General features: G+C 44.0%; 1 protein-coding gene across 4 annotated transcripts in view; it reads right to left on the minus strand.

Moving 5' to 3' along the window:
• The window catches only part of dlg2 (discs, large homolog 2), a gene marked incomplete at both ends in the record, with an annotated part of 166,343 nt that overhangs the window by 38,738 nt on the left and 100,105 nt on the right, over positions 1-27,500 (minus strand). For all 4 annotated transcript variants that reach the window (XM_080530366.1, XM_080530364.1, XM_080530365.1 and 1 more), the window contains 6 exons: positions 1-30; positions 3,114-3,250; positions 3,500-3,669; positions 11,242-11,366; positions 14,716-14,766; positions 25,750-25,803. The exon at positions 1-30 is cut by the window's left edge and continues 115 nt beyond it. In XM_080530366.1, the coding sequence (XP_080386492.1) occupies positions 1-30; positions 3,114-3,250; positions 3,500-3,669; positions 11,242-11,366; positions 14,716-14,766; positions 25,750-25,803 (567 nt within the window). The remainder of the gene's footprint in view (positions 31-3,113; positions 3,251-3,499; positions 3,670-11,241; positions 11,367-14,715; positions 14,767-25,749; positions 25,804-27,500) is intronic.

Consider the following 27,500-nt stretch of genomic DNA (forward strand, 5'->3'; position numbering starts at 1 on the left):
AGACACCTCCTCCAGGGTGTAGTTGTTGACCTGCAGGGGGGGTGGTAAACGGACTGACTTATATAGCGCCTTTATCCAAAGCGCTTTACAACGGCCTCTCATTCACCCGTTCACACACACACATTCACACACCAATGGCGGCCAAGCTACCACGCAAGGCGCCGGCCCGCTCACTGGGAGTCTCTTCCTATGCTGGTTCAGTGTCTTGCCCAAGGACACTTCGACATGTGGCCAGCCGGGGCTCGAACCGCCGATCTGCCAACCGTGCGATCGTTAGACGGCGGCTCTGCCTCCTGAGCCACAGCCGCCCCGAGATGATGTAGAGAGCACGGAGCGTGGAGAGAGAGAGAGAGAGAGAATCCCTAGCGTTACGTAAGAGAGGGTTTAAAAACGCACTCCTCCTCCCCCTCCCTTCCTGCCAGATGGGCATGCTCCTAGGTGTCTGCCAAGCGCAGCTCGGTCGATTGGATTATGATGCCTGGGCTCCCGCTGAGGGAGAGGCGGTGGCAGGGTAATTGAATCACGCCACGGTTAAGTGACTCAGCGTCCCGCAGCAAGGGTGTGTGACCAGCATAGGAAGAGCACTGCGGAAGGTCATACACTCGCTACGGTTTGGAGAGGAAGGAGGTCGATTCCGTTTCGATGTAGTACGTTCAAGGGGGACGGGATTGGAATCCCAACTCCAATTATCAACACTTCATTTTCAATAAGGATGTTTTGTACTCTTGGAAAGGAAAGTAATTTGTTGTTCCTCTCGTGGATTGACTGAGCTGAATTTTAACTGACTGACTGACTCCAACCCTCGGCTTGTTCGTGTTTATGCAGTGGTGTCGTTTTCTCGATTGTTCAAAACAGTTTAAAAACTAAGGACTTTCCCTAGACAAGCCAACTCGCTTAAAGAGGGTTGCATAAATCTACTCTGAGGTTAGCTGAGAGACATGAGAGACAGTGTTTAGCTTGCAGCTCAGTAGAGGGGGACTAGGGCAGGAATGTTTCAAGTTTATTGTTGCGTCACATGACAAGTGTTAAGGAAAACACATCCTTAGAGAGTAACATTTCTTAGGCTTCGGTTCCTGACATTGCAGCACAGGACAATAAGGCAACAGGCGTAACTCAAGATAATAAAAAAAAGTGACAATAGTACAGGACATAAGAGACCAATACGATTATTTACAATTAGCAGTAACTAGCAATTTGTAGATGATAAGGCACTAGGCATAATTCAATACAACGTTTCAATAGTACGGGACATAAGTGAAGAGACTGTGGGTTTAAGCGTATGTATGAGATGTGTTAAGGTTAGGTGGTCTGTATGTATGAGATGTGTTAAGGTTAGGTGGTCTGTATGTATGAGATGTGTTAAGGTTAGGTAGTCTGTATGTATGAGATGTGTTAAGGTTAGGTAGTCTGTATGTATGAGATGTGTTAAGGTTAGGTAGTCTGTATGTATGAGATGTGTTAAGGTTAGGTAGTCCGTATGTATGAGATGTGTTAAGGTTAGGTAGTCTGTATGTATGAGATGTGTTAAGGTTAGGTAGTCCGTATGTATGAGATGTGTTAAGGTTAGGTAGTCTGTATGTATGAGATGTGTTAAGGTTAGGTAGTCCGTATGTATGAGATGTGTTAAGCTTAGGTAGTCCGTATGTATGAGATGTGTTAAGGTTAGGTAGTCTGTATGTATGGGATGTGTTAAGGTTAGGTAGTCTGTATGTATGGGATGTGTTAAGGTTAGGTAGTCCGTATGTATGGGATGTGTTAAGGTTAGGTAGTCCGTATGTATGAGATGTGTTAAGGTTAGGTAGTCCGTATGTATGAGATGTGTTAAGGTTAGGTAGTCCGTATGTATGAGATGTGTTAAGGTTAGGTAGTCTGTATGTATGAGATGTGTTAAGGTTAGGTAGTCCGTATGTATGAGATGTGTTAAGGTTAGGTAGTCTGTATGTATGAGATGTGTTAAGGTTAGGTAGTCCGTATGTATGAGATGTGTTAAGGTTAGGTAGTCCGTATGTATGAGATGTGTTAAGGTTAGGTAGTCCGTATGTATGAGATGTGTTAAGCTTAGGTAGTCTGTATGTATGAGATGTGTTAAGCTTAGGTAGTCTGTATGTATGAGATGTGTTAAGGTTAGGTAGTCTGTATGTATGAGATGTGTTAAGGTTAGGTAGTCCGTATGTATGAGATGTGTTAAGCTTAGGTAGTCTGTATGTATGAGATGTGTTAAGGTTAGGTAGTCCGTATGTATGAGATGTGTTAAGGTTAGGTAGTCTGTATGTATGAGATGTGTTAAGGTCAGGTAGTCCGTATGTATGAGATGTGTTAAGCTTAGGTAGTCTGTATGTATGAGATGTGTTAAGCTTAGGTAGTCTGTATGTATGAGATGTGTTAAGCTTAGGTAGTCTGTATGTATGAGATGTGTTAAGGTTAGGTAGTCTGTATGTATGAGATGTGTTAAGGTTAGGTAGTCTGTATGTATGAGATGTGTTAAGGTTAGGTAGTCTGTATGTATGAGATGTGTTAAGGTTAGGTAGGCCGTATGTATGAGATGTGTTAAGGTTAGGTAGTCCGTATGTATGGGATGTGTTAAGGTTAGGTAGTCCGTATGTATGAGATGTGTTAAGGTTAGGTAGTCCGTATGTATGAGATGTGTTAAGGTTAGGTAGTCCTGTATGTATGAGATGTGTTAAGGTTAGGTAGTCCGTATGTATGAGATGTGTTAAGGTTAGGTAGTCTGTATGTATGAGATGTGTTAAGGTTAGGTAGTCTGGATGTATGGGATGTGCTTGTGGATGATAGTCAGTTGTCTACAGTGAGCTTGTTGACGAGCCTGATGACCTGGAGGAAGTAGCTGCTGGTTGGCCTCTGAACGGGGGCAGGTCAGTGGTGATAAAAATATCGTATTTACATACTTAATTACATTAAAAAATGAGAACAAAGAATAAATATTTAGGAACCCACAAGGTGTTTACAGGGGTTATTGTTGATTTATTATCATTTATCATTTGGGTTCCTAAATATTTATTCTTTGTTTTCATTTTTTAATGTAATTAAGTATGTAAATATGATGGAGGCAGAGTGATGGAGGCAGAGTGACTGACTGAAGCAGAGTGACTCACCATAAGCAGCCGGTCTCCGACCTGCAGGCGGGTGTCCTTCTGCGCCGCCCCCCCCTCGATGATCTTAGTGACGTAGATGCTGTTGTCCCCGGGGATGTGCTGATTACCCACCCCGCCCGCGATGCTGAACCCCAGCCCTGCAGACACACACAGCAGATAAGATAGGGGTGTGTGTGTGTGTGTGTGTGTGTGTGTGTGCGTTTAATCTCTTGTTTGTTTAATCTCTCTGACACAACAAAGCGCTGTAAGTCCTAGAAGTAGAAGTCTTCTGGCGTCAGATTTCCCGCCCCCTCGAACCGCCGATCTGCCAACCTTGCGATCATTAGACGACGGCTCTACCCCCCTCCCCACAGAATAATAAGAAAAAAACACGGATCTCCTCCAACCTTTTGGTCCTTTGATGAGTTTGATCTCTATGACGGTCTCCAGCATGGGTCTCCTGCGCCGCACGTAGAGCCTGACGATGGAGCCCGCCACCTTCAGGGCCTCCACCGCCTTGCTGTGGGACACCTCGGACACATCCGCCTCGTTCACCCGCAGGATGCAGTCGTTCACTCTGGAGGGAGGAAAGAGGAGGGGAGGGAGGGAGGGAGGAGGGAGGAAGGAGGCCGTTTCTGTCAGTCTTTTTTAAACAATTTATGCTTATAGTAAGGGCATTTTACCAGATATTTGACCAATCTGCGAAGTAAATCGTTACCAAGAAATTTCTTCACCAATGTGTTTCTAAAGGTGTGTAATAACATGTCCTAAAAGGTTGAAATTCAACTCCTGTGGGAAACCTCATAAAAAACTGCTCAAAGTTGGGGTACCGATAACCGATTTTCGAAAATTCGAAAATGCTTAAATTGGACTTGAGTAACTTTTGAGGGGTCAAACTAGGCATTTTTCATGAAATTTAAGTACTGGAAGTATTACTAGGCCTGGTACTTAATGGGACTTAGTCTGTGGACACTAGAGTCTAAGCTCCAGGGCAGGGAGGCTGGTAGGTAGAGTGGCTGAGTAAGAGGCTCTGAGACTGGGCCTAGTGTTGTAGGACATGTGTTGTAGTACTGGTCCTGCCAGTACTACTAGTAACTAAAAACGTTTTTTAGGATACCAGGGATGCATTCTTCTGGAAGTCGCGGATGGCTGTCCTTATCAGTGGGGGGGTGCTTAAGTGTGGGGGCCCGGGACCGCCTGGTGCACGTGGTAGGGTGTGGAGGAACCAGGGGGTGTTATGGAGGAAAGGAGTCCGATGATGAGGCACTTAGACCGGGCACTATAGGGTAGGTCATAGGCCCTGGAGGTCAGAGCTCCAGAGGAGGGTTGAATGGTAGACAGCTAGGCCCAGTGAGGTCACTCCTAATCGGACTGGCAGTGTATCACATAGGCTCTGGAGGTCAGAGCTCCAGAGGAGGGTTGAATGGTAGACAGCTAGGCCCAGTGAGGTCACTCCTAATCGGACTGGCAGTGTATCACATAGGCTCTGGAGGTCAGAGCTCCAGAGGAGGGTTGAATGGTAGACAGCTAGGCCCAGTGAGGTCACTCCTAATCGGACTGGCAGTGTATCACATAGGCTCTGGAGGTCAGAGCTCCAGAAGAGGGGTGACTGGTAGACATCTAGGCCCAGTGAGGTTACTCCTAATCGGACTGGCAGAGTAGCAGTTAGCCCCTGGAGGTCAGAGCTCCAGAAGAGGGGTGACTGGTAGACATCTAGGCCCAGTGAGGTTACTCCTAATCGGACTGGCAGAGTAGCAGTTAGCCCCTGGAGGTCAGAGCTCCAGAAGAGGGGTGACTGGTAGACATCTAGGCCCAGTGAGGTTACTCCTAATCGGACTGGCATAGTAGCAGTTAGCCCCTGGAGGTCAGAGCTCCAGAAGAGGGGTGACTGGTAGACAGCTAGGCCCAGTGAGGGCTCTCCTAATCGGACTGGCAGTGTATCACATAGAGCCTGGATGTCAGAGCTCCAGAAGAGGGGTGACTGGTAGACATCTAGGCCCAGTGAGGTCACTCCTAATCGGACTGGCAGTGTATCACATATAGCCTGGAGGTCAGAGCTCCAGAAGAGGGGTGACTGGTAGACAGCTAGGCCCAGTGAGGGCTCTCCTAATCGGACTGGCAGTGTATCACATAGAGCCTGGATGTCAGAGCTCCAGAAGAGGGGTGACTGGTAGACATCTAGGCCCAGTGAGGTCACTCCTAATCGGACTCGCAGTGTCTCACATATAGCCTGGAGGTCAGAGCTCCAGAAGAGGGGTGACTGGTAGACAGCTAGGCCCAGTGAGGTCACTCCTAATCGGACTGGCAGTGTATCACATATAGCCTGGAGGTCAGAGCTCCAGAAGAGGGGTGACTGGTAGACAGCTAGGCCCAGTGAGGGCTCTCCTAATCGGACTGGCAGTGTATCACATAGAGCCTGGATGTCAGAGCTCCAGAAGAGGGGTGACTGGTAGACAGCTAGGCCCAGTGAGGTCACTCCTAATCGGACTGGCAGTGTATCACATAGTACCTGGAGGTCAGACCTCCAGAAGAGGGGTGACTGGTAGACAGCTAGGCCCAGTGAGGGCTCTCCTAATCGGACTGGCAGTGTATCACATAGTACCTGGAGGTCAGAGCTCCAGAAGAGGGGTGACTGGTACACAACTAGGCCCAGTGAGGGCTCTCCTAATCGGACTGGCAGTGTATCACATAGGTCCTGGAGGTCAGAGCTCCAGAAGAGGGGTGACTGGTAGACAGCTAGGCCCAGTGAGGTTACTCCTAATCGGACTGATAGTGTATGACATAGGCCCTGGAGGTCAGAGCACCAGAAGAGGGGTGACTGGTAGACAGCTAGGCCCAGTGAGGGCTCTCCTACTCAGCCTGGTAGTGCAGGACCTGAGGCCCTGGAGCTCATGTGACCTCCAGCATAGGGCCACAGGCCTAGTCACAGCACCCATGGAAGGTGTGTTGTCTCTGGGCTGTGTGTCTAGCTGAACACCTCTGGTAGTCCTTGGTACATCTCATGTTGGTACATGAGAGTGAAGCTATTCAGCTTCACTCTCACCTCCCTTTTTTTTTTAGGCCTCCATTACAGGTAGGTCACTGCCCAGCAGAGTGACTCTCTGCTGGGCTGTGTGTGTATGTGAACAAGCCTGGTTCTATCGTTCCACATGCAGTGAGGCCTATGACTCTGCATCAGTGCCCAGCAGAGTGTCTCTCTGCTGGGCTGTGTGTGAGTAGCTCAAAGGCCTAAAGGTCAACTCATGTGACCTCCAGCACAGGGTCTATGGGTCTTTAACCATGCCCATGATAGTGACTCTCTGCTGGGCTGTGTGAGTAGCTGAACACCTAGCTGGTAGTCTGGTTGGTACATCTCTTCCACAATGGGAGGTGAGAGTGAAGGCCTCCATAACAGGTAAGTTACTGCCCAGCAGAGTGTCTCTCTAAAAAAAAGGGCGTGGCAGTTTCTCTACCAGGAAGTGGTCTTGGTGACAAATAAATGCTTGCAATCAACTCAGAATCATGAAAAATGCCTAGTTTGACCCCTCAAAAGTTACTCAAGTCCAATTTAAGCATTTTCGAATTTTCGAAAATCGCTTATCGGTACCCCAACTTTGAGCAGTTTTTTATGAGGTTTCCCACAGGAGTTGAATTTCAACCTTTTAGTACATGTTATTACACACCTTTAGAAACACATTGGTGAAGAACATTTTTGGTAACGATTTACTTCGCAGATTTTCATATGTTTCCCTTACTATTATATAGTACTGTTTATTACATCGTTTTTTAATTTGTTATTATTATATTGCTGTCTGTGTCTTTATGTCTAATGTCTCTCGCTCAGCTTTGCACTGTTAGAGACTCTGTGTGTGTGTGTGTGTGTGTGTGTGTGTGTGTGTGTGTGTGTGTGTGCACATGTGTGGGTCCCAGCTGGTCCCTCCGAGCCTCCGGAGAGTTCCGTCCTTGAAGGCGAGGGCACACACACACACGCACGCGCACACACACCGTGCACGCACACACACCGTGCACGCACACACACCGTGCACACACACACACACACACACACACACACACACACACACACACACACAGAGTCTCTAACAGTGCAAAGCAGAGCGAGAGACGCATCTACGCTATTCACTGAACACTTTATTAGGAACACTATACTAATACTGGGTAGGACCTCCCTTTATTCGGAACACTATACTAATACTGGGTAGGACCTCCCTTTGCTCTCAAAACAGCCTAAATTCTTCAAGGCATTGATTCCATAACAATTAATCATTCCTTTGAGATTCTGGTCCATGATGACATGATTGCGTTATGCAATTCTTGCAGATTTCTCAGGTGCACTTTCAAGCTGTGAATCTCCCGTTCTACGACATCCCAAAGGTGTTCTATTGGATTCAGATCCGGTGACTGTGAAGGTCACTGAAGAACACCGAACTCATTCTCATGTTCATGAAACCAGTTTGAGACGACCTTTGCTTTGTGACATGGTGCGTTACCATGCTGGAAGCAGCCATTAGACGATGGATGGGTACACTGTGGCCATGAAGGGATATGCACACCATCAGCAACAATGCTCAAACAGGCTGTGGCATTCAAGAGATGATTAATTGGTATTAGCAGGCTCTCCACAAGTGTGCCAAGAAAACATTCCCCACACCATTACACCTCCACCAGCTTGGATTGTGGACACAAGGCCCACAAGGAACCAAACTCTGACCCTACCATCTGTGTGCCTCAGCAGACGATTCATCAGAGATCCATTAGACCAGGGTACGTGTCTCCAGTCTTCGACTGTCCAGTTTGCTCCATTCTGATGTTTGACGTGAACGTGACCTGAAGCTGCTGGCCTGTGTCTGCAGGATGTTATGCACTGCGTTGCTGCCACACGATTGGCTGATTAGATAATCGCATAAATGAAAGGTGTTCCTAATAAAGTGCTCAGTGAGGGTCTATTGGGCTATGTTATATCAGTCATAAGCATCATTCTACAACTACAGTGAGCTCTGTTAGTCTGAAGTGTGAGGATATAGGCTATTTCTCTTTCCAAAGCCTCCACACCATCCTGTGTCTCATTAGGGCTTTCCCCCATAATGCATTAGTGACCCTGAATTCTCTGACACTAAATTAATTACGAACTCTGAGGTGATTTATCCTGAGCATTCCACGTCCAACTGCGGCTCCCCAAAGTCAGGCAAGGTTAAACAGGGAGTATGTATTTACAATGTGTTTGCTTCTCTAAATGCTTATTGCTCTGGACTCACAATGAATCAAGGAGACATTGTTTGGCTCTCTCTCTCTCTCAAAGTATGCATTCAAATTTATTAGCTTTGTATCCACGAATTTCCATTAGGGAAAGTGATCTTTACAATGCGTTTGAAATATTGTGTTTACTGTGCAAAGGGCACGTAACTACATAACAGTAATCCCACACAACACATACTGTATGATGGTCTTAAAAATAATCCTATACTGGAAACTTGAGTGTGCAGTGCACACATTTGTCAAGTGTATTGAGGTGATGAAATTAACAAGATTCATCTGGGCCACAGGAAACAGATAATGAAGCCTTAGGGGAAAGTCCTTTTTTCCATCAGGCCTGGCCCCAGGACAGAGGGTTATTAGGTCTATCCAATATAGCCTTCGTAACATGGCACACAATACACTGAGATCCAATGATGGATGAGGACCTTCCTGTCTGAAAGGTACAGTGTACCTCAGGGGCGGCTGTGGCGCAGGAGGTAGAGCCGCCGTCTAATGATCGCAAGGTCGGCAGATCGGCAGTTCGAGCCCCAGCTGGCCACATGTCGAAGTGTCATTGAGCAAGACACTGAACCCCAAATTGCTCCCAGTGAGCAGGCCGGCGTCTTGCATGGTAGCTTGCCGCCATTGGTGTGTGAATGTGTGTGTGAATGGGTGAATGAGAGGCCGTTGTAAAGCACTATGGATAAACGCGCTATAGAACTGCCATTTATCATTTTACCGTACAGCCTCTTTCTCTCTCCTCACTTAGATGGATGTAAGGACAGCCAAGGATGTCAATGGCTGCATGCTTTGTCTCCATACCATTAACATGACGGGACAGCCTAAACACAACCTAGTTATACCAAGTCTGGAATGCAAAAACAACCTTATTTTGCAAAAAATCTGCAAACGATTACTTTCATTTAGCACTGGTGACACTAACTTTGTAGTAGACAATTCACAGCACATTCTTACAAGAGGTACACTGACTGGGTGCTGCTGTGCTCTTTGTTGTTTCGAAGATTATTCGAGACATGAACAGCTTAGTCTTGAGACATCCGTAACAGCTAATGCGGTATGCCTCGAAATAACAAACCCGGCTTTGGAGAACTTCGAGGGAGAGACCTCCTCTGCAGACACAAGAGTTTGAGTAGGGGGGGGTTTAGTTTGAGTAGAGGGGGCCCTAATGAAGGTGGAAGAATGGAGGAGCTAATGCAGACAGCGAACATTGGCAAGCCTCTAGAAATGAGCAACTCATTTTTATGTCTTGGAGATGTTGACGATAGACTCAGAAGAGGAATAAGGGCAGGAGGATTTCCTGTGGGTGCATTTCTCTCCCTCTCTCTCTCCCTCCCTCCTCCATCCCTCCCCAATCTGTCTACTCAGTCTGAAGAACGTAAACCTCCAGACAATACACTGGCAGCATATGCAATTTTGTGGGAGGCAACACGTCTCGCCCCAGGAGAAGATGCATAGCTGGGTTTACACTGGTGGGTTTAAGCACGCTATCCTTCCCTCTTGAGCATCTTATTTAGGGCATAAACAAAAAATAAAGTCTGATTTTTTAATTCCTAAAATGTTGGGACAAGACAAAGACACTGATTTGATATAGGGCCTGTTGAAGTATCTTCAATGGAGATTTTTTTCCATTGAACGAGTGACTTAGTCCAGGACTAGGCTCTACTGTCAAGAAACCGCCCCTTGATAATCTATCTTGTCAAGGCCTGTATTCATATAGGACACACATTTGGCAAACTTTATCCGTACAACCTTGAAAAGTATCACACTGGGCGGCGTGAAAACTAGCTCACAGCAGTCAAAGCAATCTGGAGGCATCAGCAAAATATCTAAGGTGAGGCTCTCCAGAGAACAATTACCATGCTAGGCTAGCCAGGCTGCAGGCTTCACTGCTTTAATCACTGTACACAAACTTACAATGTACATAACAAGAGGGTCTTTAACGAGGAAGTGCTTTCTGTTAAGTGGTTTCTAATAATGATCTCTGTGACTTTTTTTACCCTTTGGTAAAGTGCTATGTTGACTTTATTTTGTTGTTGTAATTTTGTGATTTTTTTTCAGGGAATAATACAAGGGAGTGGTAACAAACAATTAAACACAGGAGAGAAGTAAAATGACAAAATTCCAAACCCCTCTCCCCCAAGACAATGTCACTTCTTCCAGTAGCCACTTGGTGGAGCTAGAGGGAGCATGGAACTGAAAACAATTATTCGTGGAAGAATATTCATTTTAATAACTGAAATACCGGAATGAAATGAGAGGGGTGACGTTTTCCACCTTTGTAGATCGGATTCTACCTCCTTCAGCACGTTCTTATAATTACTTGACACTGTGTTTGAGATCGAGGGGTGGATTGTGACACCGAGATATTTAATATTCTGGACCACTGGGATGTTTAATGGAATATCTAGCTGTCTAGCTGAGGCATTCAGTGGCAGTAGTGCAGATTTTCCCCAGTTAATTTTATAACCAGAAATTTGGCCCGAAAGATATTTAGGAGGTGGGGAAGCGACTGAGGGACATTCTGAATAAAAAGAAGGATATCGTCAGCATACGGAGATATGTGATGTTTGGTGTTGTGAACCGTAACAGGATCATGACTGACTGACTGTACTGGCCTGGGCCAGAGGTTCAAGAGATAAGACAAACAGCAGAGGAGAGAGAGGGCAACCCTGGCGAGATCTGCGAGATACTGGGAATTGTTTAGAGCACCCTGTCAGAACCATTGCTCCAAAGACCATATGACGTAAAAACCGCCCATAAAAAAGCACCACTCGAGACGATCAAAGGCTTTCTAAAACATCAATCTATGTGACTTTCTAAAGTGCATTTATTTGTGAAGGTTCAATCACTTTCTGTGAAGTGCAGATGTCTAAAGGACTCCGTCCGCAGCACTGACCTCAGACGGCCATCTTCCGCCGCGGCGCCTCCCGGGATGATCTTGGTGATAAAGATCCCCGGGTCATCGCCGACGTGGGGGTTATCTGTCCCCCCAGCGATGCTGAAGCCCAACCCGGAATTACCCTGCAGAGGAAGAAGGACAACACGGCACAGCATTAGGAAACCAAAGAGCCAATTTTTTCATTCACATTTTCCTCCCTAAGCTAAGCTTTTCCCCTCTCCTCCCTGAATCAGTCTTGGTGTATTTTCAAAAGAGTAATTTTCTATGCATGAGCAAGTCAGCACTTGGCAGAGTTCCATATGTTTGCTTTTCACATTAGTGTTGCTTCATAGACTCCTCATGTTACGTTAAGCAGGTAAACGGTTTTCATTATTCACCAATGAGGAACTGGCTTTCCTGATTAGCTTCCTTTTTCCCGGGCTTATGTAACACTTTTTCAAAGAGTAAATGGTGGCTATTCATGCTAGTTTCATGACACTTCCATTTCTATAAACCTTGAGTGAAGAGGACCGAGTTGTTTTGTTTTTCTTTTCCGCCAGTGAACTCTGTCAGTTTTTATGAGCCAAATCCCCCTTGACACACTTACAAATTGAATGTCACGCTTTTATTAAATTGCTAACTGATGGGAATAGGGGATCTTCTCTTGATTACAATCCACTGACCCTGCAGGCTCTGAGCTGACGGGCATGGTGAATAAAATGGCACTGATCTCTCTCGGGAGAAGCCTTGCTTTCCCGGAAACAAAAAAACAGACACAGCTCATCTGTGTAGGAGATGCAATGGAAGTGATGGTTAGCTAACTCACTCCAGTGCACTCGTTATCTAAGCCCCTGGTCAGGCAGTAGAAGTGGAGGGCATAGATACGGGATCCCGTGGTGGAGCCTGAATAGCCCCGTTCTGTAGCGTTAGCATTAGCCGTTTCAAAGCTGCCCTTTATCTTTCTTCTCTTGCCCCTGAGAGGGGCAGCTGCCCGCCGGGGGGGGGGGGCTCCAGGCTCCACTGTTAGAGAAAATCAGCAGTTCCTTTAGCTGTGTTGACCTTTCCCATTGTTAGCGCTTTATTTCTGGTCATGGGGAGCCTATTCGAGTTGTCAAAATGTCATTTGCAGCCAGCCTAAGCCTCTTATCGCCACAGAGCCTGGAGCATGCTAACATTGGCTTTTGTCTCGCAAACGTACGTCCCAATTAAGGGCCGGCCAACTCAAAACGCCCCACAGGATTAAGATGTTTGTGTTATTGAGCTTGTCTGGTTGAGATCAATTAGCTTCAGAGGAAAGTGCGTGGAGGGCGTAGAAACAAAGTATGATGGGTGTTTAATTTACAAACTCAGTGAAGATGTGATGTAAACATTATGTAACACAGGACTGTACTATAGCACAGTACATTCTACAGTACTCGTTCTATCATGATGTCCACGCGAATACCTTGTGTCTGACTAGAATCTGTATTTTAGTGATTATTTACCTACAGTACTAGTCAAAAGGTTTGGACACACTTCCCCATTCAATTGGATTCAATGACATCAATTGAATGGGAAAGTGTGGGAGTGGGAAAGCATGTCCAGTGTGTCCAAACTTTTGACTGGTACTGTACTTATTTCTATTTATTTTATTTTATTATGTTTACTCAGCATAGTCTTGCAAACACTTCATACACCCGACAAACATTACTGGACATCCGGATCCTGCTGCACAAACTGTTAGCCATGAGGGGTCATTTGACCGCTGTGAGTAAAAAAAAGTGTTATATCGTTGCACTCGATCAAATTTCAGGACCCTCCTTTCAAGACTTTTCCTAGATATGTGCGTTCTACCACCCGGTATCCTTACATTTTCAATATCACTTCAGGATAAGCTAACATAAAGCTATTTTGCAGTTTTTCTGTGTAGGAGGCAGGCTAATTTACAAGCGGCCGACTAGTGGTCGTTGTGTGTAAGTAGCAAGTTAGCATTTTAAAGCCCTGGGGCAGCTCTTTTAGTAGGTAAAAAGGCACAGCTGTTCTAGTGTTAATTTTGGCTCTGTGGGAGTGAGCGGACCTGGTGCCCTGGGGAGGAAGGCCTCTTGTCAGAGACGGGACCGCAGGCAACGCCGGAGCCGTCGCGGAGGCCGGCGGGCTAAACAACAACAACGCGAGCCAAACTCAAACTCTGGATTACCTCACAGACCAGGATTATGGATTGCAACATTATGATTTTTCTCTGAAACACTTAATGTTTGGCTTAATACCAGTGCACTGGTTAAAGTTGCTACTCTAACAGGATGGAGCCTTTTCAGGGCAGACAGGACAATGGAGATGTATACTCCATACTGTACATAGCTACCTTAACTGTACATAGCTACCTTAACTGTACATAGCTACCTTAACTGTACATAGTTACCTTAACTGTACATAGCTACCTTAACTGTATATAGCTACCGTAACTGTACATATCTACCTTAACTGTACATATCTACCTTAACTGTACACATATACCTTAACTGTACATAGCTACCTTAACTGTACATATCTACTGTACATAGCTTACTGCTATCCTCTCCTGTATATACCGCTAACTACCGTGCTTGCCATACTGTACCTATCACTTATCACTATCATGTTATTATATCACTACTTCTGGTTAGATGCTGAACTGCATTTGGTTGTCTGGTACTTGTTCTCTGCAATGACAATAAAGTTGAATCTAATCTAATCTAACCTCCAGTAAATGCCTAGCAGCAGACTATCCATCGACACTCTGGGGAAACATTGTCTGTTTTTAATTAAGACAAGAGTAGTTCAGATATGGTCCTCCCGTCTCTAAGGAGACCTTTAGTTCCACACGGTGGTTTCAGTCAGATAAAAGGGACACAGTTAGCATGTGGCTAACTGATACAGGTTGCTTAAAAAGGAACATGTTTGTTTTAGTTTTTCTCTCTTCATACTAGCACAAAATCAAACATTTCTTGAAGAATATCAAAGGGGGTTAACATTTTTGCTGATGATATGAACTCAAGCACACATCACAATAACAGCAACTTCTTATAGTTCCTTTTTGTTTTTTTAGTTTACAGTTTTGAAGAACAAAACATGGAGTCCATTAACATGAATGGGTTCCTATGCCATGGGTTTGGATCAAGAAATGGTGTTGTACTCTCCTAGTGTAAAGAGCTGCCGGTCACAGTGAGTATGAGACATGACATCATACGGTATGCACTCAGACACAGCTACACATCTCCCCTCTGCACCAGAAGCTACCTCCCACCTTCCCCGTGGCCTGTTCTCAACTCATTCTGCCTGTCACATTTAACGACTGTGCTTCCTGGTTTATGAAGCCGTTTATGGGACAGGCCACAGATGAGTGTTAAAGCCCCAGGAGATCATAAAACAGGATATGGTGCATCTCTCGTTCTAATTAAAACGACTGCCAAAGTCACTTCTCCATGTCTAGATTACATCAGAGGACATCAGTTACATCATTGGTTTCATACTCACCCGTTCTAGTGTGATTTCTTCAAACTCGTATTCAATTTCTGTCCCGTTAACCTGAGAAAGGGGGAAAAAAGTTTCCAAAATTAATTTGAACATCCTGCATATCTTGTCGTTTTCATAAAGCTCTCACTGGCACAGCACCAGAATATCTGAAAGATCTTTTGCTAGCATATCAGCCCAATAGAGCTCTCAGGGCTTCTGACGCTGGTTTTCTCTGTGTACCACATGTACAAAAGAAGAGATTTGGTGAGGCTGCATTCTCATTTTATGCACCCAAATTGTGGAATGCACTGCCAGTTTACATTAGGGATGCAACTAAGCAAATATGTTCAAGTCAAGACTAATAACCCATCTTTTGCAGGAAAAGTGCTATACAAATAAAAAAGTTATTATTATTATTATTATTATTATTATTATTATTATTCATTCTCTGTATCCTCTCTTATTCTAACGCCAAATCTACACTGCTGATCCGCTATGATTACTAAAACATTAATTTACATAGACATTCAACGATTTAAGACGGCATAACCTTAACGTCTTTCCACACAAAAACACGGAACCAGAACCTGTCGCTTATTGTCGTTCAGACGACACAAATGTGACAGTCTAAATGCCGGCAACCAATCAAAATGTTCAGACTTTTCTTTTGAAACACGGAACTACGAATCACAACACAAACTCGCTAGTCAAGCCAAAATACTGCAACGTAATGGATTGGGTGAGTAATCCCCACTGCTACCTAACTAGAACACTACTTTACATTGTTAGCAGGCTCACAAAACAAGCTGTGTTAGCTGACTAGCGATGAGTCATTGATTCTCAACAACACAGAAATGTATTCACATTTTTTCCACAAAAGAAAAGTCTGATCATTACATCAGATCCTGACATGAGGACCAAATGATCAGACTGTGTCACGAATTGATCTTGTGCACTTGTGTCACAACTGCTGAAAGTATACTGCTGTTATCTGCTGCTAATACACACCCTGGCATGCGTATGTGACCGCACTCAGCAAAACAGTTGTGGTGTCAATATCTTCCATTATGAGCAGCCCAGCCATCCTCGACAAATACTTTAATGAGCTCTTATCAATTCACAACGCAGGACACGACTGAGAGTCGTTGACTTCTTCCACAGGGGTCAATCTAATACCGTCCAGTTAAAAGATAAAATTGCTAATACCTGCTCCAAGTACACACATTTAATCTCCAAGCCTTAACAACATCAACAGAATGACGATGAGAAGATGATGCTGCAACTTCGATTACCTCCTCTGAACACAACACACTCTCATATTCAGCGAGTGGCTTTGGGTTTAATTGCCTCAATCTTAAGGCTGATGCAGTGAGGGACCTGAAAATCCATATCTATTTGCCTGCTCTTTCAAGTCTCGCTTTCCCAAAATTGTCTGGGCGTGGGTCCACCACAACTCTCCCCTGTTCCATCACAAACCCACATCACACACTATTACCTCAAGTGTCAGGGTCTTTATAAATGAAATGACACGGCAGACAGAGATACTATTAAAAAAAGAGAGTTCCTAGCCGTTTTGGGTGAACGCGCGTCTGCTTTTGGGAGATGAGAATGAAATGAGGGTCATAAATGTACTCTGTAAGAGTGATTCCCACCATCTAGGCAGCTAATCTAAAGCCACGGTCCACAAAGCGAAAAATCCAACTGCCGTATCGTTAATCCAATTGTGCAGTGACAACCTGGTTCTAATAAAAAACAAAAACAGGCAAAAAAACCATCCTTAATTACAGTCGACAATCCAGATCATTTTGGAAACTTCCTTTTGATGAGAACATAAAATCAAAGTGCTTTTGACATGAACGGGCATTTCTGAAGATTCATTATACAGTATACTGTATACATACGCCATTTTAAAAACACTTTTATCCAAATGGTAAATGGACTGCACTTATATAGCACAATTTTTGCTGCTCCAAAGCTGCTCCAAAGCGCTTTACAACGGACTCTCATTCACCCATTCACACACACATTCACACACACATTCACAATGGCGGCAAAGCGAGTTACATCACAGTGAGTGTATGTATATGTACATTTGTCAGTATATACAGCCCCAGCGGCAATCGAACAACCTAAGCCGCTTAGGCTAAGTGTTGTTAGCGCCGTGCTCTTCCCACTGAGCCACAGAGGACCACATTATGCAAGGAGGGTATATGAATAAAAAGCCTGAGCCTTTCATGGGTAAACAAGAAACAATAAATAACAGTGAGTAAGCTCATTTCCATCTGGGCTCCCCTCAGCCGACCTAACGCAGACAGGCAGAGGGACGACACCGACCGCTGGCGGCCATCTTGATATTCCCTCCGTGTCTCTCTCAAGGTTGAGATGCATTTAATTGAATTATTCAAAGCATATCAATCAAATTAACTAAAACTAAAATCAATTACACATCGAGGTACGCCGGGACCGTGAACAAATTACAGAAAGGTGCAAACACACAAACACAATTCAACACTGGGACACACTATCGAGACTGATGAAACCCAACCATCTGTGTTGATAACACAGAGATGCAGCCAAGCTCATTATCAACATCAACCATCATTAGGAGACAGGGAGAGGGAGGGAGGGAGAGAGAGATAGTGTGAGAGAGAGAGTGTGTGTGAGAGAGAGAGAGGGAGAGAGAGAGAGGGAGAGGGAGAGAGGGACGAGAGAGAGAGAGAGAGAGGGAGAGAGAGAGAGAGAGGGAGAGGGAGGGAGAGAGAGATAGAGATAGAGGGAGAGAGAGAGAGAGAGAGGGAGAAAGAGAGAGAGAGAGAGAGGGAGAGAGAGGGAGAGGGAGAGAGAGAGGGAGAGAGAGAGAGAGAGAGGGAGAGAGAGAGGCGCTACTTAACCGGGAGGACTCACACAGGGTTTCAACTTCACAGATACTCATTAGACAGAAGACTTCAGCTGGGGATGGTTTCCCAAGCCTTTTAAGGTCATGAACCCCCCCACCCAAAGATGTAAGTGAATGTTGGGGAGTTGAGTGTCATTTGCATTCAAGGCTGCTCAAAAATGTAATTAGAAGGGGTGACGTATTAGCCTACCTAATTGCTACCGAGGCCCTTGTTGCAGAAATGGAATTAGCTCCAACTTGGCCATGTCATCCCTCTGTGACCTCTCCTCCGATATTAATGATGAATTATTAGCATATTAATTGCGAAGGGCCCGCTGTGTCACTTGTTGACGGCACGGAATGATTTTCCGTCTGTAAGCTGCAGCTCACCCAGAAGACCCTAGGGGTGCGTCTCCATAGCATCATGCACTGTACTTCCCCTCCTCATCTCCTCTGCTTCCTCTGCAGACACAGGGCGAGTGAATATCAATATGGCGGATGTGAATATTCTCTCATATCAGTGTAAATGAAGAAGGGCAGAAGAGGTGAGGTCACCACTGCAGACTATTAAGTGTCTGAATGTATTAGATAATTAGATACAACTGTACTGTGGCCTATGAATATGATAGCTGAATCTTAACCATATCTTACCATGGCCTAATCCCATTTCACCCCTTGTCCCTAGGGTAGGAGCACGGGTTGCTAACCTACAGAGCACCGCTATTCTGTCATGGAGTGGACTGGTAATGAAGCATTGCTCTTTTTTTAAATTTGATGACTTGATCGATTGATAGCGTGAAACTTACAAGTTGTGAACGAATCGCGGAGCGTCGATGCTTTTCTATGATACTACTGATGACGTATCAGGGTCTTGAAGGGTTGTCCCATTTCATAGGGGAAGATTTTCAACTACCACCCCTTGTGACTCTGTTCCGAGGGGCAAGATGAAAAGTGAGTGGCTCTCTGAAACGAGGAGTAGGGGTAAAAAAAGAGAAATGGAACTGGGCCCACATCTTAATCTGAACAAGTGTAATTGACCTGACAAATGCATGCCAGCGATGTATGACGATGGTTTCCTGCTGATTAATGACACCACTAACGACACCACTAATGACACCACTAATGACACCACTGATGACATCACTAATGACATCACTGACTTATTATGCTTTGGCACCAGCGCTCGGGGCAGCTGTGCCAAAGCAAGTGGAGTCCAGAGGAGGGTAGTGGCCAGTCGAGAGGAGGGTAGTGGCCAGTCGGAGAGCGAGCCTTCATTTGTTCTGATGCTGGGTCTATGAAGCCCATATAAAGCCCATAAGCCACACTCAGAACTGAGTCTCAGGCCCTGTCCACACGCCAGCGTCTTGCACTTGCAAATCTGTATTTGTTTACATTTGTCAGCACGCGCTTGACAGAGCGCACAAACAATAACCACCGTCGGATGTTAAACAAGCAATTCTGGTGACTTTTGACAGGAGAATTTCATAGTGGTAAGTCTTATTTATTAGTTTATTTAAAAGGGACAATGGACAGTCATTGAGTCTCCCTGAATTAGCTGGGTAGCTAAATTACATCAGCAGTCCCTGGGCAAGTAAATCCACATGGTGGAGGGGTGTGAGTGAAAAGCATGAAATGATCAGTTCTCAGGTTTTTGACACACAAGGCCTATAAACAGGTGATAAGTATTGCATATATTTGTCAGTATGTCAATCCCAACACCTCGCATTTTAGCAATTTGTCCCGATTCAGCCTCCCCACAGTGCCCTCACAAACCGAGAGTTAACCATGTTAGTGTTAACCATTAAGAGTTAATGGTTAACACTAACATAGTAAAACTATCCCACTGTCCCACGTTAGCATGCCTCCACTCACAAGGGGCGCTAAAACAATGTTGTTACGTAATATTGTATTTTATCTTTACCTGTTCTTTTTACTGTTTTCCCCTGCTTTTATATTCATTCTATGCTTGGGGAAAGTAGGGACATACTGCAGGAAGTCTACGAGAAGGAATAATACAACGAGCCAAGTCATGCAGTGTGTGGCTGCTATGAGAGTGACTTGGGGACTGGAGCTGGGTGAATGACAGACTATGAGTCATCAGTATTCTGTCATCAGTAGTGGGCTGGTCTGCGGTCTGCGGGACGGGCGAGAGATACGGTCTGTGGTCTTGGCGCAGCCCTGACCTGGAGAAGCATGAGTCAGCTTTATTACCGCAACTTCTTGATGACTGAATGAAGTTAGGGATTTTCATTTGCGACCCTAATAATGCATTGATTTTGTATAGCGCTTTTTGATGGATGGTTTGAAAGGGGAGAACGTGCTGGATGAATTGCCACACTGTTGTTTGTTAAATTGGAAATGATCAAGAGAAAGATTAGCAGTATATCCTAAGATTAAACATTAAACGCCTGGCTGCCTCGGGAGTTTGTCGTTTTAACAATAAAACAATTACAAAAACATATCTCACTCCTGTCACACTGGATTTTAGTTTTTTTTACTGAAGTCTATGAATAGAGATAAAGCGGCAAAAGTGAGATTTGTTGACACGGCTCTGTTAGCTTGTTGTCACAGAGAACAACCAGCACCAGCAGGCTGAATCTCCATTTTCATTAAAACATGAAACAAATAAGATAATGTAATAATGTAATCTTGTTTTGTGCCCACATTATTTATCATAATGCCATTGCCTATTTCAGAGTGCACCGGCAGACACAAGCAATGCACCACTGGTTTTGAGACTCTCTGCTGTATCCCCCCTCCTGTTCTCTCTCTCTCTCTCTCTCTCTACCTCTCTCTCTCTCTCTCTCTCTCTCTCTCTCTCTCTCTCTCTACCTCTCTACCTCTCTGTCTCTCTCCATCACTGTTTCTCTCTCTCTCTCTCTCCATCACTCTCTCTTTCTCTCTCCATCACTGTTTCTCTCTCTCTCTCCATCACTCTCTCTCTCTCTCTCCCCCCCTCTCTTCCTCTCTATCTGGAACGATCAAGCAAGCGATTGCAAATGTCCATGTCAGCTATCTTATTATGATGAGTACAACCAAAATAAGTAGGAAATCGGTTTCCAATAAGTATTGGAAAACGATTTGTCAGCAGTATCTGAAAACATGTGAATAAGACCGTAAATAATTATAAATCACCACACAAGCCTCTCAGTGATTTTTATTATTATTGATAGACGCATACGGCATAACAACCACTCTCTTCTCAAACACCCTCCACAGCTCTCATCACCACCTTAAAGTGAAGCTACAATAGAAGCTAGACCAACCTGTTTAGCCTAGCGAGGCTATGATACTGTACAAAACACAAACGCAGCTCGCAGCACAACTAAGACAACTGTACCATTACGTTTGGTGCCCTGAAATAGAATAAAACGTATGTATTAAAAAGTGTTGTCATTTGTAAACGGTGAAACCAATATGCACTGTGGCATCCCTCTCGCCACCCCCCCTAAGCCGGGGACTCGCGCCCCGAGCCCCTAGGCAGAGTGATCAAGGACCCCAATTGAAATAAGCCAGTGGCTTTCTTGGGTTTTTATCCTGTTAGTTGACCATGTATGTAATATGTACTTTCATGTACCTACTTCTGCAAATCTTCTAATAAAGTTTTCAATCAATTTTCAAACGCCTGCTACTATCCGTTCGCACAGCTGAACCGCGTCCGCCGATCTACACAGCGGCGAGCGCGGGCTCATTAAGCGGACGCAGAACAGCTGTGCCAGTGGAGGAGAAGACAGGATGAAACAGCCTGGCAAACCCACATCGGGGGGAAGCACTGCCAGTACACGGCTCGACGTCGGATGGGTGAAGACCGCTTTGAGGTGACAAATACAAATTGTGAAGTTTATCTGTCAAACTTTATCAAATTGTGAAGTGTATCTCTGAACTACCCTAAACGGAGATAGAACCTTATAAATTCTAAGCTCACGCAATGTCTTACACAGGGCTGTATATAATGAGTAGGGGTTGTTGTTGTTGTTGTTGTTGGTGGTGCTAGCCGAGTTACTTGACTTCCTGCTCCACTACATTGTCACTGTTACGGTCTGCTCAATTAAACATTTGTTCCAATGTACATTTCCGCTGAAAGGTTTAGAAAGTTAACACTGCATATTGATGAGGACAACACCAGATTATGTCCATGTGTGAAAGAACCCATTTCCAGCTTTCAAATTGTAATTATTCATAAGAAGACTGTGTCAGAGCAGCTTCTCTCTCTCTCTCTCTCTCTCTCTCTCTCTCTCTCTCTCTCTCTCTCTCTCTCTCTCTCTGTCTCTGTCTCTGTCTCTCTCTCTCTCTCTCTCTCTCTCTGTCTCTCTCTCTCTCTCTCTCTCTGTGTGTCTCTCTCTCTCTCGTTCTCTCGTTCTCCCTCTCTCTCTCTCTCTCTCTCTCTCTCGTTCTCTCTCTCTCTCTCTCTCTCTCTCATGCCTGCACACACACATATATATATATACAGTATACAAACAAAATGTAGTTAATTCAAGTGGAAAAGAACAAAACAAGAACACTGTTCCCTGGGATGCCACATACATACATACATACATACATACTGGAGGTCCCAGTTGCAACAACAAGGGCCAAGTGTGTTTCGTCAAGTCCCATTGTGAGGTTATTAACGACTTCCTGCCTTGAAGAGGTGCGGCCCCTAACCCAGAGGAGAGCATTCCTGACACACAGCATCTGTTTGGTGATAACTGGCAGTTCCAGATAGTTCTACCAATGTGTTTAATGGACTGACTTATATAGCGCCTTTATCCAAAGCGCTTTACAACGGCCTCTCATTCACCCATTCACACACACTCACACACCAATGGCGGCAAGCTACCATGTAAGGCGCTGGCCCGCTCACTGGGAGCAATTTGGGGTTCAGTGTCTTGCCCAAGGACACTTCGACATGTGGCCAGCCGGGGCTCAAACCGCCGATCTGCCAACCTTGCGATCATTAGACGGCAGCTCTTATTTTATATATATATATATATATATACTTATTTTAATAAGTATAATGCATAGTTTCAGTATGTAGAGGATAATGACACTGCTGGCTTCACTGTAGCCTCTTTTCTAAATAGGACAGACATCAGTCTTCACATGATCTTGTTTTAGCTACAACTTCTAAATTCTAAAGAAGAATTGTTTATTTTATGTGCCAGTTACATTTTATAGTATTTGGTTCTGTCTTATTCCCTTTTGAAAAGGAGTATTATAATTTTGATTTGTTACTATTTGTTACATGCCTATTTTCTAAAGAAGAATTATTCATTTTATCAGTAGATAGATTTTAGATTTGTTATATCCTTTTATGAAAAGGAGCATTGTAATTCATTTTTAACACGTTCAAATATTAGGCAGACATTCGACACTGTGGTCAGAAACTCAAGAGATAATAAAACCTGAGTAGGCCTACTTTTTTCCACACAGGAAATTGATCAGGAATCAATAAGGGAATCAATAAGGGAATCAATAAGGAATCGAGACGATAATGGCAGTGGTTCAATAACATCTTATCAATTCCCAATTCCCATCCCTACTTCTAAGTCTATTTCTGTCACCACCCCCCAACCCACCATCACACCTTTATATTTATATTACCCCAACTTCTTTGCTGTATGATAATTGCAACTAAATCAACATGCAATAACTACCGGTACTGTAGGTTTACCATCTTATCTTCAACTACCCTAGCTGTAACAGCAGTTATCGCACAGTGTGTTACCGTTGATTCTCCTCAGCTGAGGTGTACTGTAGCTACTAGAACATGTAGCTACTAGACTAGAGGTGGTCTGCAGGAGGAGAAGGGGGAATCCGGGACAAACACCTGCTTTTCTTTTCTTCCTGAACGCCTCATCAGCTCTGTGCTGAGCAGGCAGGACCTCCTGGGAACGCAGAGGAACATGTGATGCTCTCTTCTCCTCTCTCTCATTAGCGCTAGCTAGGCTATTTCGGAGCCAGGAATGCGAGCCACACAGCTTTTAGGTGGAACTCAGAAGACTCTTCCTGTGTGTTGACGGGTTGTTGTGCTGAAAAGTTGTGATGGGCATCTCGAAGTCAAGCATCATCTCCGCAGGAAGAGTAGTTATTATAATACTTGTATTATATTATTTTATATAATAAGTATGTATTATGTACTATGTAGATGTCCTATTTAGTTGAACCCCCTGCAGTAAAACAGGTCATTCAAATGCACTATTCACTTACTACATAACAGTTGGTTGTGTTGGCTATTTTGGGGTCTGTAAGGGAGTTTTGGTGAGGCTGCATTCTCATTTTATGCACCCAAATTGTGGAATAATATCGCATTTAAATGACTAAATAATGAAATAATAAATGATTATATAATGATTGGAGCACATTGAGTTGCAACGTTTGCAGGAAAAGCGCTATACACATAAAAGTTATTATTATTATTATATTATTAGTATTATTAAGGGGTTTATATTGTGCAGATTGAGTTCTACATGGACAGGCAACCACAGTTAAGCTGTTTGTGTTCGTTACGGTTCATTCTTTCAGCTTCTCTTGCAGGTAGAATTGTTCACCATGTCGCTGACTGGCAAGAAAAGCTGGAACAGAAAAATTAATCTTGTTCTGCTGACAGGCTGTGGAACAGGAGAGAGAGGAGCTCAGACACAACGGAGGAGTATCGCTCCTTCAAGGAAAAGATCATCTGGCCAGTCAGCAATATTTGGAGTGATTTAAAACAATTAAATATGCCCCGTGATTACAATGAATGAACTGAGCCTCATCATAACCACGGCAATAAAAACGGACCCCCCTTATGTGTCCCGTGGTGTGCACGACCACATCTGACATCGACTAATGCCTTTAGCTTCCTCAACACCCCTTATATTTCTGGAAAGGGAACGGGATGGAGGGGGAGGGAGGGAGAGAGAGAGGGGGAGGGAGGGAGAGAGAGAGGGGGAGAGGGAGAGAGAGGGAGAGAGAGAGGAAGAGAGAGAAAGAGAGAGAGGGAGAGGAAGAGGGGGAGAGAGAGGGGGAGAAGGAGAGGGAGAGAGAGAGAGAGAACACCCCTTATTTCTGCTCACACATTCATATATTTTTATTTTCATCTAAAATTCCATCCAAGCTGCTTTAGAGAGACCCAGTCCTTCCAGAGCGTACAAACAGAACCAGATCAATAATAAATGTCTGTTAAAAGAAAAGTTCTGATGTAAAACTAAAACCCAAGCTTTGGGCGGGGGGGGGGGGGGGGGGGGAGAGGGTATTCTAATCAGTTGTCTCTGTGTTTTATTCATGACCGCTAGCCTATCTATAATTCACACCACTGACCTTATTTGTTTTACCCAGAAATGTTGTGTTCCACATAAAAGAATCTCTCAGCTCTTCTGTACCATTGCAAACTGGTGCTGAACACTCTTATTTGTATGGACCCTTCTAGATATTAGGCAGACATTCTACACTGTGTTCAGAGACTAGCTGCGTCGACACCGACTTTTCTCCACACAGAAAATTGATCCGGAATCAATAAAGAATCTGACCGATAAGCAGAATCGATAATGGCATCGGTATCAATAACATCTCATCAATTCCCATCCCTACTTCTAAGTCTATTTCTGTCACCACCCTGCAACCCTCCCCTTAACACCCACCATCACACCTTTAACTTTTATTTTATGGAAACCTTCTGGTATACTTTAGAAAATGTAAAATAGCAGAAACGTGACCTGGGGTGGTGGTCCAGTGGTCGAGCACCGCGGTCCACAGTGCACACATATGCCCATGTCGCCATGGGTTCGAATCCGGCCCATGCCCTGATCTACGACACATGCCCTCTCTCTCTCTCTCCCTTCTTCTCCTTACTTTCCTGTCTGTCTTCACTGGATCTGTCCAATAAAATAATAAATAGGAGTGGGACTGCCCCACTCATAAAAAAATAAGGCGCCGGCCAGCTCACTTTTATTTTATAGAAACTTCTGGTATACTTTTGATTGTACTGTCATACTGCTGAGACAGCACTGGAAGTAGATGAGAGAATACTGCACGACTTGATCCACAGGGAAATAATATTGTGGGTGTGTACAGAGAAGCATACTAGGGGAGCTTAGGTGACGCAGGGTTCCCAGTTCGAAATCTCTACTGTATCTGTCACAATAAAAAGAAAAAAATATGAGTGGGACTGCCCCACTCAGAAAAAAATATGGAAATTAAAAATAACCAAAACAACTCACATAAGGTACGGACTCCAGCGTGTCCGTGTTGACGAGCATCGGGGCGGGGCTCGCCTGGAAGAGACAGGAAGAGAGAGAGAGGAATATGAGAAAACGGGCAAGTGATGGCCTACTTTCTATAAATGAATCCGGGGACAGCTTCTGGATGTGTTGAATTCACCCTCCTGGATCATCAAGAATTGAACAGTCCTCAGCTACAGCAGATGTTGTGATTACACAGCCCTATGATTGGACAACGACCTGGGAAGGCTCTGTAAATATTTGAAAGGGAAGGCTGAATGACAAAATATAACAACATATGTACACTTCTAATACCTACTATACATAGATTAAAGTTGCATCATTTTAGCAATAATTTGAAAGAAATATAATTCAGTAAACAAGCAACGTTACAGCTTCAAACAGAACAACTATACCGGTAACTAAAATGTTGTTTTGTACATCATGTATGAAATTAAACAGGTGACTCGATATAACACACAAAAACACAGTTCAGATGGGAATCCATAAAGAATCGAACCGATAAGCAGAATCGATAATGGCATCGGTATCAATAACATCTCATCAATTCCCATCCCTACTTCTAAGCCTATTTCTGTCTTAAACATGTCTTAAACATATCATAGGTGACACAATATAACACACAGAAACACCGTTCCCCAGATGAAGCCTGATGAAGACAGATAGAGAGATACGATTTATTGTCCCCAGGGGAAATTAATTTTCACACCACTGTACAGTATACATATATACATACAACACTGTATAACACAGACAACAACAGACAGTACTACACATGACAGATACACAAGTACACACACTCAGCGCGGTCTATTATTTAAGGCAACAACGGCTGCGGGGATCACCTTTGCACCTTAGCGTTCTGTACCTACGCCCGGATGGCAGTGGGGCGAGGTACAGATTGAGTGGGTGGGTGATGTCCTGTTCTATTGTGGTTGTGATGCGTGAGATGGGCCCTGTTGTTTAGTGCTGTGAGGTTGGGTGAAAATGCAAATCACTTACCTCCACGTAACAAGTTCATCAAGTTACTCTAACACCATGATGTTTCATAATGTTCTAGATGTTTCATAATGTTCTAGATGTTTCATAATGTTCTAGATGTTCCATAATGTTTCATGGTGTTCCATAGTGTTCTAGATGATATTGATAGATAATTTATTGCATAATAATATGATATTGTAAGGAAGGGGCAGGACCAGATAAGCTTTGCTTCTTTCTGTCCCTTCTCGAACAAAACCATTGTTGACTATTACTTCCATGTCTAGGAAGATATACTTTATTTTAATTTATATCTTATTTTATTTGTATTTTATTTTATTGTTTTATTTTTAAATTTAATTTTTGTTATTTTTTGTTATTACAAATGTGTGTGTTTTTATGGTTGAAATGTTCGAGATAAATAAAGATCAAATCAAATCAAATCAAATCAAATCAAATGTTTCATAATGTTCTAAATGTTCCATAATGTTTCATGGTGTTCCATAATGTTCTAAATGTTCCATAGAACGGATAAAATGCAGCAATCAAAGGAGTAGAAAATACACTGCCGAAAGATGATATTCTGCCATTCCCCTGATATTCTGTCCTTAAATATAAATATCCTTTCAAGTTAAATATAATGAATCAAGGCCAACTACAAAGGGAAGAGCTGGTCATAGAGCGTACTTCAAAGGCAGCGTATAACTATAACATAACAAGAGATTAAACCTGCTTACGTGTTCTTGTGACCC

The sequence above is a fragment of the Nansenia antarctica genome, assembly GCF_963989245.1.
Source record: "Nansenia antarctica genome assembly, chromosome: 4".
Lineage (NCBI taxonomy): Eukaryota > Metazoa > Chordata > Actinopteri > Argentiniformes > Microstomatidae > Nansenia > Nansenia antarctica.